Source organism: Rana temporaria, chromosome 6 (assembly GCF_905171775.1).
Source record: "Rana temporaria chromosome 6, aRanTem1.1, whole genome shotgun sequence".
Classification (NCBI taxonomy): Eukaryota; Metazoa; Chordata; class Amphibia; order Anura; family Ranidae; genus Rana; species Rana temporaria.
This window is the reverse complement of record NC_053494.1, coordinates 170920034-170936220: the sequence shown is the minus strand read 5'-3', so window position 1 is coordinate 170936220 and position 16187 is coordinate 170920034. Positions and strand designations below refer to the sequence as shown.

The window sequence follows — 16187 nt, the reverse complement described above, 5'->3', positions numbered from 1 at the left end:
TACTATACAGTACATACTTTTGCCCCAGCTTTTGCTGAGATCCGCGGAATGCCAAATAGAGAAAAGTATGCTAATTAACTTTTTTCCATGACAGATATTTTCCAGTGTCATTACTTTTCTGCAGGTTCTGAACCTGGGAGGATTCTGCTGCTGGACACCCAATAGAAAGTGTTTAGATCACCTAAGCGGTGACATGATAGACACCAGAAAAAAGACCCTTCCACAAACAGGTGAGGGTTATTATTTGGGGATTTCAGATTTTTTTTTTGCTGTCCTACAGCAATTCATTAGATGGAGGTGAGGTAGTGTATAGTATGTGAGAGTGTGTCTTGAGATGAGCTTTAATGATAATTTCCAGGAAATATAAAATGATCTTTGATCCGAGAGCATAAAAGACTGAATTGTCTATTCTTGGAATTTTGTACAGGCTGGAAGACTTTCGTTATTTCCTTACCTTTACAGATCTATGCTGATACTGATACTGAGAGACAGCGCTGTGAGAAGATGCAATGTCTGATGTTTCAAAGTGTTTCTTCATGGTTGCCAAGCCTCCAGGTACCACGCAAGCTTCTGCCTCCTCCAGCACCTGAAGATAAAGAAGGAATTGAGAGGTAAGAAGATGTCAGGAAACGTACAAAATACCAAGTTATGTGTACGTGGAATTCATTTTATATTGGTCGCTTCAGCAATGCCTGTGCTAAAGGATACACGTGTTCCTAATGGCTGAATGTCGCTTTGTAGCCATAGCATTGGCTGAATGAGAGGCGGGTGGATCCACTGTAGATTAACTTGTTAGCTGTTTTGTATTCTCAATAGCAATACATTGTCACTCACAAGCCATCTTCTGAGCCTGCTAAAGAAACATTGTGTGATCCTGGTACATGTTAAAGGGTCACTAAAGGAAAAAAACATTTTTGCCTAAAATTAATGTCTACAAGGTAGACAGACAGAATAGTGTAAAGATTAAAGGTTAAAAACACGAGTAAATACTGTACCTATTAAATTCCTTCATCTATATCACCTCCGGCATTCTAGTTTCTGTTCTCTCATTCACTTCCTGGTTTGCATCGTTCATTCATGTAAGAACTATATTTCCCAGTATGAACTGTGGCACGCCCAGTAATTCACACCTCCTTGAAGTCTCTAACACGTAGAGAGCGTCCTGCCGCACAGATGTAGTTCCCAGGAGGGGGTGAGCACGTTACTGACCACCGCATTAAAACCTCCCTTCACGGTGGTCAGAAAAATCAGACAAGCAGGAAGTGAACAGAACAGAGAAGAAATAGAGCAACTTCTGAGCAAAAACGAACAATGAGGAAGTGAAAAGAGGAATGTCTGCAGGTAAAGGATGCTTATTATGAAAAAAATGTTTTTCCTTTACAACCCCTTTAAGACTGTTGTTCTTCACTTCTGAACTATGGTTTTCATGGTTTCTCCACTTTTTAATTGGTAGTATGCATAGGTGTGCACCTCAAAGCTCCAACACATATGCATGTATGATATACATACCACCCTCTTCCCCGCTCTCCATCCTGAAACAATAGGGGAAGGGGGAGACCCAGGCAGCAGAAAGAGGGACAGAAGGGGTGGCGGGGGTGGCATATATTGGTACCAATCTCCTGTATTTTTCTCCTGTGGCAGCTGAATGTCGGCGAGAGGGAGAGGAGGAAAAGCCTACTTTCAGCTGCTGCAGGAGGAAAATACAGATAGTTTACACTACATTCCAACCCCACCGCCTTTCCTGTCCAAGTTCTGGGGTTTGGCAAGGAAGGATCAAGGTTTACCAGTCATCTGCCCACTATCCATAGGTGGATTATGATTGACAGGTTGCCATCCCAGGATTAGGATGTGCCCTGGCACACCCGTTGCGCACACCTATGGTAGTAAGGCTTTCTGGAGAAGCTGTGACCTATTGGCAGGAGCAAGGTTTTATGTCACCAGCACCCCAGTATTTTCTTTTTTTAACTGTAAACAAAGCACATTCACTGGTTACACAATAATCATTGACTCTATAATTGATACAGTGCAACAAATCTTATATCAGTCCTTGGTAGCTGGTTAAATTGTTATATAGATCTTTAAATAGTCATTCATCTATAACATTTTTATAGTGAGTCTAATGTAAAACTGAGGTAATCTGAATACATATCTAGAACATTACACCTTTAGCGCAAAAGCCTATTTTTTTTTTTTTATTAAATTAGGTTTTGTAGAGGGAAAGACATACTGTAAGTTAGTAAGGCAAGCCAAACACAGTGCAAATTTCTTAAAGCGGAAGTAAACCCTTCTATTTTATAGTTTCAAAAAACAGTTAACATTCCCGGCATGCCAGAAATGCTAGCTGTCACATTGGTTGTGCTCTCAACCAAACTGTCAAACCATCCAATGACCGGTGTCATAATGAATCACAAGTGCAGCAATATGGAAGTTGCAGATTAAACAGAGGCCAAAATGGCAGCTTCCTTGGCTGAAAACAATAGAAGGGTTTACTTACACTTTAAGAAACAAATTTTCACGATTCACCCATCAACACAGACAGTGTTAACTGGAGAACCAGCAATTGTCTTCTCCCGTCAGGGGGGCAAGGGGAAGCCATCCCTGCCTGTTGAATACAGTGATTATTGCTAGCAGCTATAGCAGCCATTAGCAATTATCGCGAAAGAATCCAGCAGGCTGGTTGTACCCAAGTTGAGGGTAGAGTAGAGGGTACATGAAGGGCTGAATGCAGGACAGGGCAAATGGGTAGGGAACCGAGAGGTGAAATCTAGGAGAGTAGGGAGGTGATGAGTGGGTAAGAGTGTGAAGGAAGGGTAGGCACCCCAGTACTTTAATATTTTGTGTATAAGGTTGAATAAAGGGCTTAATCACTAGAGAGAACTCCTTCATCCAGCTTTCCTTCCTAACTGTTGAGATAGGACATCAGCCACACATTGGCATGTTTTTGCAATGAGTTGGCCGACCAATAGGCTGGCATTTGAGAAGGAGTGAAGCACAGCCTGGGCTGCGCAACGGGTGCGTGCCTCCGCCCTCTGGTGGCTCTCTTGGGCAAAGCCGTATATTTACGGGATTTCGCCCAGGATAGCCATTCTGCAGCAGTAAATTTGTGTGAGGAGGTCAGGAAATGGTTAAGTTGCATTGTGAAATAAATGACAGCTATATTTAAAATGCCTAAAAGATGTATGGGATTGTACAAATCTTTTAAATAAGTCTGCTGTTGCCAGAGCTTTTTACTAAAATAAAAATGAAAGAAATTGATAAAAAGTAAAATCTGGAGGTTGCATCTACTAATCAACATAGAGGAACTTTATTTTTATCCAACCTAATGGCATGACCATGTGACTATAGAAAAGACAACCTGTCGAAAAAAAAGAAGGAAGTTTGTGGTGGTTGTGGCAGCTTAACACATTTTGTGTGACAGTTCCTATGCATCACCTATTACCATGCCATGCTGACAAGCCATCTACATTTTTTTCATTATGTTTTGATCCAATTTGGTTTGCCTTCCGGAGAAAGGAGAGTGTTCATAAAAACAGAGTGGGAGGTAATGAATAAAAAGCCAACAGCCTTACAATTTTTTCCACACAGCAAAATAGATTGACGGGTGGCTACAGAATTACTCCTTCCTGAACAATCAGCCTATTGTTTCCCAAAGAGACTGAGATGGCAAACAAAAAAAAGATAGAAATGTATATTCTATGTGATGAATGACAGTGATATAGCAAGAGCCAAGTAGCAACTCAGGCTGTATATAGTAGTGCAGTGATATAGGATTGGGGGTTGCAGGTTAAAATAGAGATTGGGCCTAGAGGGGCAGGTAGCCATCGCTGTAACAACCTAAACCTACAGTGCTATGTACAAAGCATTCCACTGCTTTCTCTTTAAATGGGGGCTAACAACTAAACTATGCCAGTATGGTGCACTGTCCAAAGGGCTGGAAGGAACAATCTAGATTACAAGGCAGATTATGTGTGGTAATATCTAGGGTTGTCCCGATACCGATACTAGTATCGGTATCCAGACCGATACTGAGCATTTGCGCGAGTACTCCCGATGCTTCACCCGATCCTTTTTTTTTCTTCTAGACAGCGGGTGCAGAGGGGGCGGAGAGGGGGTGGAGAGGGGACGGAGAGCGGGCGGAGAGCGGAGCAGAGCAGTCCTCAAAGAGAAAGCCAAGCCCCCCCCCCCGCCGCCGTCTAGTTGATCAGCGCGGGGAACATTACAGCTTTCATTTGAATAGCTGTGTGTTCCCCGCCGCGCCTCGTTATATATAGCCCCTCCCCCTTGTCCGGGGCACTTTGATAGACAGATCTCCCATCCCAAGATTGGGATGGGTGATTGGCTTTCTCTGTGGGGACATGGCTGCATTTGTGAGGACACATGGCTGCATTTGTGGGAACACATGGCTGCATTTGTGGGGACATGGCTGCATTTGTGGGGACACATGGCTGCATTTGTGGGGACATGGCTGCATTTGTGGGGACACATGGCTGCATTTCTGGGGACACATGGCTGCATTTCTGGGGACATGGCTGCCTTTCTGGGGACACATGGCTGCATTTGTGGGGACATGGCTGCATTTGTGGGGACATGGCTGCATTTGTGGGAACACATGGCTGCATTTGTGGGAACATGGCTGCATTTGTGGGAACATGGCTGCATTTGTGGGGACACATGGCTGCATTTGTGGGGACACATGGCTGCATTTGTGGGGACACATGGCTGCATTTGTGGGCACACATGGCTGCATTTGGGGACACATTTTTAAAAAAAGTATCGGTAATCGGTATCGGCGAGTACATGAAAAAAAATATCGGTACTTGTACTCGGTCCTAAAAAAGTGGTATTGGGACAACCCTAGTAATATCTCAATGGGTAGCTGGATTTATGTTACGCCAATATCTCCTTGAGTAGTCTAACCTAAAACCTAAATAAAGTCACAGAAATATGTATTTCATTAGATATATATGTAGCAAGGTCCCAGGCCTCCTTTAGTCTAATGAGAACCTCCAGAGCCAGGGACAGCTGGAAGTGTTTATTGATGTTAATTCGATTTGTGGAATGTTCATTCAATGGGAACATTTGGTTGACCCCCCCCCCCCCTTCCAGTGTGAGTCCAATATTTGAAGCACTCAAGCTGGCATTCAAGGAATCTAGTCTTGTCACTCTATGATGAACATTGCACAGGTCTAGGAGAAGATGGGATTCTGAATTATACTCTGTTGGATTCTTTTATCGTCTGTGGACTTTGGACTTTGTATGTTATTGGAAGATCCATTAAATGCGTTCTCTGGAGAACCTGGTGTGAGTTGCTGCGGAACAACAAATTTATAGTCATCGTACTAACATCTAAGATATTAATTATCTGACCGGAGTACTGGAGTACTGGGCACACATATACATGATCACTACATCCAGGTCACGGCACCAATGTAGTGATCATGTATATGTGTGCCCAGTACTCCAGTACTCCGGTCAGATAATTAATATCTTAGATGTTAGTACGATGACTATAAAAAAAAGTATCGGTGAGTACATGAAAAAAAATATCGGTACTTGTACTCGGTCCTAAAAAAGTGGTATCGGGACAACCCTAGTAATATCTCAATGGGTAGCTGGATTTATGTTACGCCAATATCTCCTTGAGTAGTCTAACCTAAAACCTAAATAAAGTCACAGAAATATGTATTTCATTAGATATATATGTAGCAAGGTCCCAGGCCTCCTTTAGTCTAATGAGAACCTCCAGAGCCAGGGACAGCTGGAAGTGTTTATTGATGTTAATTAGATTTGGGGGATGTTCATTCAATGGGAACATTTGGTTGCCCCCCCCCCCCTTCCAGTGTGAGTCCAATATTTGAAGCACTCAAGCTGGCATTCAAGGAATCTAGTCTTGTCACTCTATGATGAACATTGCACAGGTCTAGGAGAAGATGGGATTCTGAATTATACTCTGTTGGATTCTTGTATCGTCTGTGGACTTTGGACTTTGTATGTTATTGGAAGATCCATTAAATGCGTTCTCTGGAGAACCTGGTGTGAGTTGCTGCGGAACAACAAATTTATAGTCATCGTACTAACATCTAAGATATTAATTATCTGACCGGAGTACTGGAGTACTGGGCACACATATACATGATCACTACATCCAGGTCACGGCACCAATGTAGTGATCATGTATATGTGTGCCCAGTACTCCAGTACTCCGGTCAGATAATTAATATCTTAGATGTTAGTACGATGACTATAAAAAAAAGTATCGGTAATCGGTATCGGCGAGTACATGAAAAAAAATATCGGTACTTGTACTCGGTCCTAAAAAAGTGGTATCGGGACAACCAGAGTAATATCTCAATGGGTAGCTGGATTTATGTTACGCCAATATCTCCTTGAGTAGTCTAACCTAAAACCTAAATAAAGTCACAGAAATATGTATTTCATTAGATATATATGTAGCAAGGTCCCAGGCCTCCTTTAGTCTAATGAGAACCTCCAGAGCCAGGGACAGCTGGAAGTGTTTATTGATGTTAATTAGATTTGTGGGATGTTCATTCAATGGGAACATTTGGTTGACCCCCCCCCCCCCCTTCCAGTGTGAGTCCAATATTTGAAGCACTCAAGCTGGCATTCAAGGAATCTAGTCTTGTCACTCTATGATGAACATTGCACAGGTCTAGGAGAAGATGGGATTCTGAATTATACTCTGTTGGATTCTTGTATCGTCTGTGGACTTTGGACTTTGTATGTTATTGGAAGATCCATTAAATGCGTTCTCTGGAGAACCTGGTGTGAGTTGCTGCGGAACAACAAATTTATAGTCATCGTACTAACATCTAAGATATTAATTATCTGACCGGAGTACTGGAGTACTGGGCACACATATACATGATCACTACATCCGGGTCACGGCACCAATGTAGTGATCATGTATATGTGTGCCCAGTACTCCAGTACTCCGGTCAGATAATTAATATCTTAGATGTTAGTACGATGACTATAAAAAAAAGTATCGGTAATCGGTATCGGCGAGTACATGAAAAAAAATATCGGTACTTGTACTCGGTCCTAAAAAAGTGGTATCGGGACAACCCTAGTAATATCTCAATGGGTAGCTGGATTTATGTTACGCCAATATCTCCTTGAGTAGTCTAACCTAAAACCTAAATAAAGTCACAGAAATATGTATTTCATTAGATATATATGTAGCAAGGTCCCAGGCCTCCTTTAGTCTAATGAGAACCTCCAGAGCCAGGGACAGCTGGAAGTGTTTATTGATGTTAATTAGATTTGGGGGATGTTCATTCAATGGGAACATTTGGTTGACCCCCCCCCCCCCTTCCAGTGTGAGTCCAATATTTGAAGCACTCAAGCTGGCATTCAAGGAATCTAGTCTTGTCACTCTATGATGAACATTGCACAGGTCTAGGAGAAGATGGGATTCTGAATTATACTCTGTTGGATTCTTGTATCGTCTGTGGACTTTGGACTTTGTATGTTATTGGAAAATCCATTAAATGCGTTCTCTGGAGAACCTGGTGTGAGTTGCTGCGGAACAACAAATTTATAGTCATCGTACTAACATCTAAGATATTAATTATCTGACCGGAGTACTGGAGTACTGGGCACACATATACATGATCACTACATCCGGGTCACGGCACCAATGTAGTGATCATGTATATGTGTGCCCAGTACTCCAGTACTCCGGTCAGATAATTAATATCTTAGATGTTAGTACGATGACTATAAAAAAAAGTATCGGTAATCGGTATCGGCGAGTACATGAAAAAAAATATCTGTACTTGTACTCGGTCCTAAAAAAGTGGTATCGGGACAACCCTAGTAATATCTCAATGGGTAGCTGGATTTATGTTACGCCAATATCTCCTTGAGTAGTCTAACCTAAAACCTAAATAAAGTCACAGAAATATGTATTTCATTAGATATATATGTAGCAAGGTCCCAGGCCTCCTTTAGTCTAATGAGAACCTCCAGAGCCAGGGACAGCTGGAAGTGTTTATTGATGTTAATTAGATTTGGGGGATGTTCATTCAATGGGAACATTTGGTTGACCCCCCCCCTTCCAGTGTGAGTCCAATATTTGAAGCACTCAAGCTGGCATTCAAGGAATCTAGTCTTGTCACTCTATGATGAACATTGCACAGGTCTAGGAGAAGATGGGATTCTGAATTATACTCTGTTGGATTCTTGTATCGTCTGTGGACTTTGGACTTTGTATGTTATTGGAAGATCCATTAAATGCATTCTCTGGAGAACCTGGTGTGAGTTGCTGCGGAACAACAAATTTATAGTCATCGTACTAACATCTAAGATATTAATTATCTGACCGGAGTACTGGAGTACTGGGCACACATATACATGATCACTACATCCGGGTTACGGCACCAATGTAGTGATCATGTATATGTGTGCCCAGTACTCCAGTACTCCGGTCAGATAATTAATATGAAGCGCATAATATTAATATGAATATTCGTGAGCAACACTAGTCCCTTAGTGGTGACAGCTTCTCCTATACCTCCAACCACGACAGGCCGGCAGAACCATCACTTCTGGTTGGACTGCAAGCCGCAGCCCCATCCCTACACTGCTCTCTTGCTTCTGGATAGGCCCTCAGATAGCCTAGCAGCCAGATGTGCCCGGGATAGGCCCAAACTCCAGCCTAGCAGCCCGGGCAGTACAACATACATCCACCCAGACAGCCATCCAGGTGGCACAGAACTCAGATCACCTAACCTCACTCAATTAAATAGGCTCTCCCAGCAGGCCAAGGGACCCAAGAAATTCCCTGTCCATTAGCTGAGATACCCTATCTATTCTTAAAGGGGTTGTAAAGGTTGTTTTTTATTTTCTAAATAGGTTCCTATAAGCTAGTGCATTGTTGGTTCACTTACCTTTTCCTTCGATTTCCCTTCTAAATGTTTTTTTTGTTTTGTTTTCTTTGTCTGAATTTCTCACTTCCTGTTCCTCCTCAGTAAGCTGTTCAGTAAGCTGTTCTTACTGACTTTCCACCGCTTGGATGATGGTGGAAAGCTTAATGAGAAGAAACAGGAAGTGAGAAATTCAGACAAAGAAAAAAAGCATTTAGAAGGGAAATCGAAGGAAAAGCTAAGAGAACCAACAATGCACTAGCTTAACCACTTGAGACCCGCGCTATTGACAAAAGACGTCAACAGTGCGGCTCTCAAGTGCCGGGTGGACGTCTTTGGACGTCTTTTAAAGTGCATTACCCGCGCGTGCCTCTGGGGGGTGCGCAGCGGGTAAACACTGTCCCGGCGCATCGCTGGGGAGCCGATGCGTGTACCTGGCAGCCGCGATGTCTGCCGGGTACACGCGATCGTCGGTAACACAGCAGGGACGTGGAGCTCTGTGAGTAAACACAGAGCTCCACGTGCTGTCAGAGGAGAGGAGACCGATCTGTGTCCCTTGTACATAGGGACACAGCATCGGTCACCTCCCCCAGTCACCCCCCTCCCCCCACACAGTTAGAACACACCTAGGATACACATTTAACCCCTTCCTCACCACCTAGTGTTAACCCCTTCCCTGCCAGTCACATTTATACAGTAATTAGTGCATTTTTATAGCACTGATCGCCGTATAAATGTGAATGGTCCCAAATTTGTGTCAAAAGTGTCCGATACGTCCGCCGCAATATCGCAGTCCCAATAAAAATCGCAGATCGCCGCCATTACTAGTAAAAAAAAAAATAATAAAAAAAAATCATAATTCTGTTCCCCATTTTGTAGGGGCTATAACTTTTGCGCAAACCAGTCGCTTTTTGCGTTTTTTTTTTTTTTACAAAAATACGCCGAAAAATACATATCGGCCTTAACTGAGAAAAAAAATTGTTTTTTTTTTAAAAAAATTGGGATATTTATTATAGCAACAAGTAAAAAAAAATATATATTTTTAAATTGTCGCACTTTTTTTGTTTATAGCGCAAAAAATAAAAACCGCAGAGGTGATCAAATACCACCAAAATAAAGCTCTATTTGTGGGGAAAAAAGGACGTCAATTTTGTTTGGGAGCCACGTCGCACGACCGCGCAAATGTCAGTTAAAGCGACGCAGTGCCGGAAGCTGAAATTTCGCCTGGGCACAAAGGGGGTATATGTGCCCAGTAAGCAAGTGGTTAAAGGAACCAATCTATATATATAAAACTCAACGTGTGTGTGTGTGTATGTATGTATGTTCCAGCATCACGTCCAAACGGCTAAAGATATTAACATGAAACTTGGCACACATGTTACTTATATGTCAGCAACAAACATAGGATAGGTGGTTTAACCCTTACCCACCCCCATTTGCCATGGTCTGGGTTTTTCTTTAACCACTTACCCCCCGGACCATATTGCTGCCCAAAGACCAGAGTACTTTTTGTGATTCTGGACTGCGTCGCTTTAACTGACAATTGCGCGGTCGTGCGACGTGGCTCCCAAACAAAATTGGCGTCCTTTTTTTCCCACAAATAGAGCTTTCTTTTGGTGGTATTTGATCACCTCTGCGGTTTTTATTTTTTGCGCTATAAACAAAAATAGAGCGACAATTTTGAAAAAAAAAATATTTTTTACTTTTTGCTGTAATAAATATCCCCCAAAAATATATAAAAAAACATTTTTTTTCCTCAGTTTAGGCCGATACGTATTCTTCTACCTATTTTTCGGAAAAAAAATCGCAATAAGCGTTTATTGATTGGTTTGCGCAAAAGTTATAGCGTTTACAAAATAGGGGGTATTTTTATGTAATTTTTCTTAATATATTTTTTTTACTAGTAATGGCGGCGATCAGCGATTTTTTTTCGGTACTGCGACATTATGGCGGACACTTTGGACACTTTTGACACATTTTTGGGGCCATTGGCATTTTTATAGCGATCAGTGCTATAAAAATGCATTGGATTACTATAAAAATGCCACTGGCAGGGAAGGGGTTAACACTAGGGGGCGGGGAAGGGGTTAAGTATGTTCCCTCAGTGTGTTCTTACTGTGGGGGGTGGGGGTGGCCTCACTAGGGGAAACACTGATCCTCGGTTCATACATTGTATGAACGGAAAATCAGCATTTCCCCCGCTGACAGGACCGGGAGCTGTGTGTTTACACACACAGCTCCCGTTCCCTGCTCTGTACCGAGCGATCGCATGTGCCCGGCGGCGATCGCGCCCGCCGGGCACACGCATGGGAGTCGGGGGCGAGCGGGGGGCGCGCACGCGCCCCCTAGTGGCGGCTAAAAGAGAGGACGTATAGCTACGGGCTCTCGCCTAGGAGAGCCGACCTGCCGCCGTATAATGACGGTGGCTGGTCGGCTAGTAGTTAAAGTCCCATTCAACTCTATGGGAAATACATGTTACTTCATGTTCCAGCATCACGTCCAAACGGCTAAAGATATTAACATGAAACTTGGCACACATGTTACTTATATGTCAGCAACAAACATAGGAAAGGTGGTTTAACCCTTACCCACCCCCATTTGCCATGGTCGGGGGTTTTCCTTTAAAGTCCCATTCAACTCTATGGGAAATACATGTTACTTCATAACTTCCAAACGGCTGTAGATATTTCGATAACACTTGGTCACATGTTACTTATATGTCCACTTAAACTATAGGATAGTTAATTTATCCCTTAACTACCCCCATTTGTGAGGGTTGGGGTTTTTGTTTAAAGTCCCATGCAAATCAATGGGAAATGTATGTTCCCACATAACTTCTGTACGCCTGGAGATATTTCAATAATACCTGGTACACATATTACTTATATGCCAAATAAAAATATATGACAGTTAAATTAACCCTTACCTACACCCTTATATAAAAGATGGGTATATTTATATAACTATGATTTTCCTCCCCAAAAGGTTAAGATAGGAAGACTGGGCAACGCCGGGTATTCAGCTAGTTTAGACAATAAAAAACAAGGGGGCATGGAGGGGGATTGGAGGAGGATGCAGGGACAGTCAGCGGTGATCGCGTGTGGGGGAGTTACAAGCACCGATCAACGCTGTATAGATTTCACTAAAGCAACTGAAAGCCGCAGGGGAAGAAGCTTGTAACTCCCCCACACACCGATCACCGCTGACTGTCCAGGTATCTGGTGAAGCATTGAGAGCATTTGCCCGAGTACAAGTACTCGGGCAAATGCTAGGTATCGGTGCCGATAACGATACTAGTATCGGCATCGGGACAACCCAAATATATATATATATATATATATATATATATATTGCATAAACATACATGTTTTTTATTTATTTTTCTTGGCACACTTTGTAACAGCAAAAGGCACAAGCAGCTCTACCTCAATTGCAAATCTGCCCCGTTCCTCATATATCCCTTAGTCAGAGTACTTTGTGCCAACAGTAAAAGTAGATTGAACTTTTGGTGCCAAATAAGAATTCAGGATCAACTGGGAGTCTCTGCTTGTGCTGAAAATACTAATACAGAAGTTAAATTAATCATAAAATATTTTTATTCGTTCGTCCCATCAGGTTCTACCTGTCTCTGTAAAAAAAAGCCATATTTCTTTACATCTTTACTGTTCATTAAGGAACGAAAATTACTTTTTTTCATAAGATTTTATTATCACCTGTCCATAAAGCTGCCAATCGCTCAGCATCCTGCTTCTAGCACTAATCATAATTGGTTTAACGGAGTAAGTCACTGCCACTCTGCTTCATTTCTATGTTGATTAGGCTACTCCTAATGGATTTAGAGTGTGCCGAGAGAGAGAGAGAAAAAGAGGAAAAAAAAACCACAGTCGAGAATTAAAATGAGATTTAGAAATGAGGCAGGCATCCACTAACAAAAGCTTAGGCATGGCTTTATCTATAAATCTATAAAGTGTTATTATGAGATTCTCAGTTTACTCCTAGGTAGAGGAAAGTTTTAATGCTGTAGATGTGTATGTATGGGTTTTATCATTAGCAACTATTATCATTGCTTTGACCCATGAATAATTTTATTTTAAGGCACTTTTTCACCAGATACACTCATGCCGCGTACACACGACCGTTTTTCGGGTTGTAAAAAATTACGTTTTTTTTTATGTCATAAAAAAACAATCGTGTGTGGGCTCCAGAGCATTTTTCACGATGTAAAAAATGGGCATTAAAAATTTCGACGTTTTAACGTTGTCGTTTTTAACGTCGTAAAAAATGGTCGCGTGTGGGCTTTAACGACGTGAAAAAAACGTGCATTGCTCAGAAGCAAGTTATGAGACGGGAGCGCTCGTTCTAGTAAAACTAGCGTTCGTAATGGAGATAGCACATTCATCACGCTACAACAGACTGAAAAGCACAAATCGTCTTTTACTAACACAAAATCAGCAAAAGCAGCCCCAAGGGTGGCGCCATCCGAATGGAAGTTCCCCTTTATATTGCCATCGTACGTGTTGTACGTCACCGCGCTTTGCTAGAGCATTTTTTTTCATGATCGTGTGTAGGCAAGGCTGTTTTAACAATCGGGCTGAAAAAAACTTTGTTTTTTCTAGACCATTAAAAAATTTCATTTTTTTACAACCCGTGTGTACGCGGCATCACTGTTTAGTTCTGCACGTTTTGCAATAGTGTACTTTTTTTTCATTAGAAACATTACCATAGGCGGAAAATGTTTTATAGTGCATTAAAGCAGAAATTTAGTAAAGCTTAAGATAACTAGTAATCTTACAAATGCTTAGTGCTAACATTAAAGTGATATTTGCCTTTATTTTTACAATCCCATAAGAGAGTAGATGTGCATAGTGGTTGTTGTAAGCTCATTGTTGCTCTCTCTTCTTCCAAAGCTCTTTAGCAATCCCTGGATAGTAGGTGTGTAACTCTGTGGCTATACTCACTTTGGAACCTAAGGGGCTAATCCTCTGCACTGTGTAAAAAGGCTGTTTGATTCTGTCTTCTCTAATCTTCCCCTTCCTTCTTCCACAGTCCCTAATCCATCTGCTGATAGGACATGCTCACTTTGGTGTGTATTGCAAAAGCGTAGTTTTTTTTAATTTATTTTTTGTTTTTACGAGGGTGCATGTGACTGGCACAGGGCCAATCATCACTACTCAGACAAAAAGTCAGGGGCCATGCAGCCTCATAGGACAGTCATAGTAGAATGAAAACTCCTCCTACAAGCTTTAACCAGTGCTTGACCGGACACTGATAGAAGTCACAAGACTGCTATATACTGCTGATTAGGAAAGGTACTATTTAGCATTTTTTATTTACTAAAAGAATTGCATTTCCATGTTCTGTGTATTGTGGGAGACCAGATATAATGAAATGCAGGGTCCTGGGTTTAGTAACACGTTAATCTGTCACTGGATAGTGGGGTTGTAGGCAGGGCCTAACCCTTGTACCTGAAACTTTAGTAAACACATGTGGATACTTAAAGCAGAAGTAAACCCATGCGGCACGTGCCGTAAATGTAATACTCCCATTGGTTGCACTCTCAACCAAACTGTCAAACTATCCAATGGCTGGTGTCATAACTGATCACATGTGCAACATCATGGCAGTTGTAGATTAAACAGAGGCAAACATGGCAGCTTCCTTGGCTGAAAATGATAGAAGTGTTTTCTTGTACTTTAACTTGGTTTACATGTAGAAATTGACTGTTCATTTATATAAGTTAATTTACAGCATGTGCATCACATATATTACAGGTCATACATTGCTTCAGGCAGTAGAGGGCACTATTTATCCACAATGCACTTTCCAATAGTAACATATAAGGCACCTAGGCCCAGATTCTTAAAGGACTTACGATGGCGCAGCGCCATGTACTCCGTCGTAAGTCCTAATCCGACCCGTCGTATCTATGCGTCTGATTCTTAGAATAAGTTACGCATAGATATCCATTAGATCCGACAGGCGTAAGCCTCTTACGCCGTCGGATCTTAACTACATTTTTTTTTTGACCGCTAGGTGGCGCTTCCGCCGAAATCCGGGTTGAGTATGCAAATTAGCTACATACGCGAATTCCCGAACGTATGCGCGGCCGACGCAGTAAAGTTACGATGTTTACGTTAGGCTTTTCCCGGCGTATAGTTGCCCCTGCTATATGAGGCGCAGCCAATGTTAAGTATGGCCGTCGTTCCCGCGTCGAAATTTGAAAAAGTTACGTTGTTTGCGTAAGTCGTCCGTGAATGGGGCTGGACGTCATTTACGTTCACGTCGAAACCAATGATGTCCTTGCGGCGTACTTTGGAGCAATGCACACTGGGAAATTCCACGGACGGCGCATGCACCGTTCTGCAAAAACGTCAATCACGTCGGGTCACAATAGTTTAACATAAAACACGCCCCCCCCTCCACATTTGAATTAGGCGGGCTTACGCCAGACGATTTACGCGACGCCGCCGCAACTTACGGAGCAAGTGCTTTGAGAATACAGCACTTGCCCGTGTAAGTTGCGGAGGCGTAACGTAAATCGGATACGTTACGCCACCGCAGAGATACGCCGATGTACAAGAATCTGGGCCTTAGAGAGCACTTCCCTTGGAGAGCTACGATATGACTTGGTCACACTGAGATCCCTAAATTAAGGTGATCAGATTTTTAAAATGAAATATATTGACATATTTTATTTATTTTTTTACTAGTAATGCCAGCAATCAGCGACTCTCTGCCCGTTGCCACCCACTTTTCAGCCTCTCGATTCTTACTCTCAGGCCCTGGCTACTAATGGTGGAGAGTGGAGAAAGATCACTCCACCAGGAAAGGCATGGAGACAAGCAGGCAGGAGGCTGGCCGGGACTTGAACCAAGGCAGAAGAACATGTGAGTGGAGCTGAATGGGCATGCACCCCGAAACTGAAGAACTATTCCCTCCACTCCGACCAGCACATGATCTTAGAAAGGGGCACAGATAATGGAAAAAAATGTGCCCCCCTAAGCTAGTAAGAGTGGCGGAGCGGGGGTGTGCAATTCAGATTTTTTTTTTTTTATTCTGCACTGACTTTGAAATTGCCCCAGCCCCTGTTCAAATCCAATCCAGGGACAAAACCAGGGACAGATGTAGTCCGGGGACAGTGTCCTCAATCTGGGGACTGTCCCTGGAAACCGGGGGTGTCTAGTCACCCTACCCTAAATGTCCCTGCAGATATCTGGCTGGCAGTAGGAGACAACCTGAAATAGTGACTGTTCCCTAAACAAAATAAATTTAGTTTAGTAAATAAGGTGAAGCTGTATT

At 42.5% G+C, this 16187-nt stretch overlaps 1 protein-coding gene across 1 annotated transcript in view; it reads right to left on the bottom strand.

The window, feature by feature from the left end:
* XIRP2 (xin actin binding repeat containing 2) overlaps positions 1–16187 on the bottom strand; it is a 144693-nt gene that overhangs the window by 40488 nt on the left and 88018 nt on the right. The window contains exon 3 of the mRNA XM_040358503.1: positions 455–586. Within this exon, the coding sequence (XP_040214437.1) occupies positions 455–586 (132 nt within the window). The remainder of the gene's footprint in view (positions 1–454; positions 587–16187) is intronic.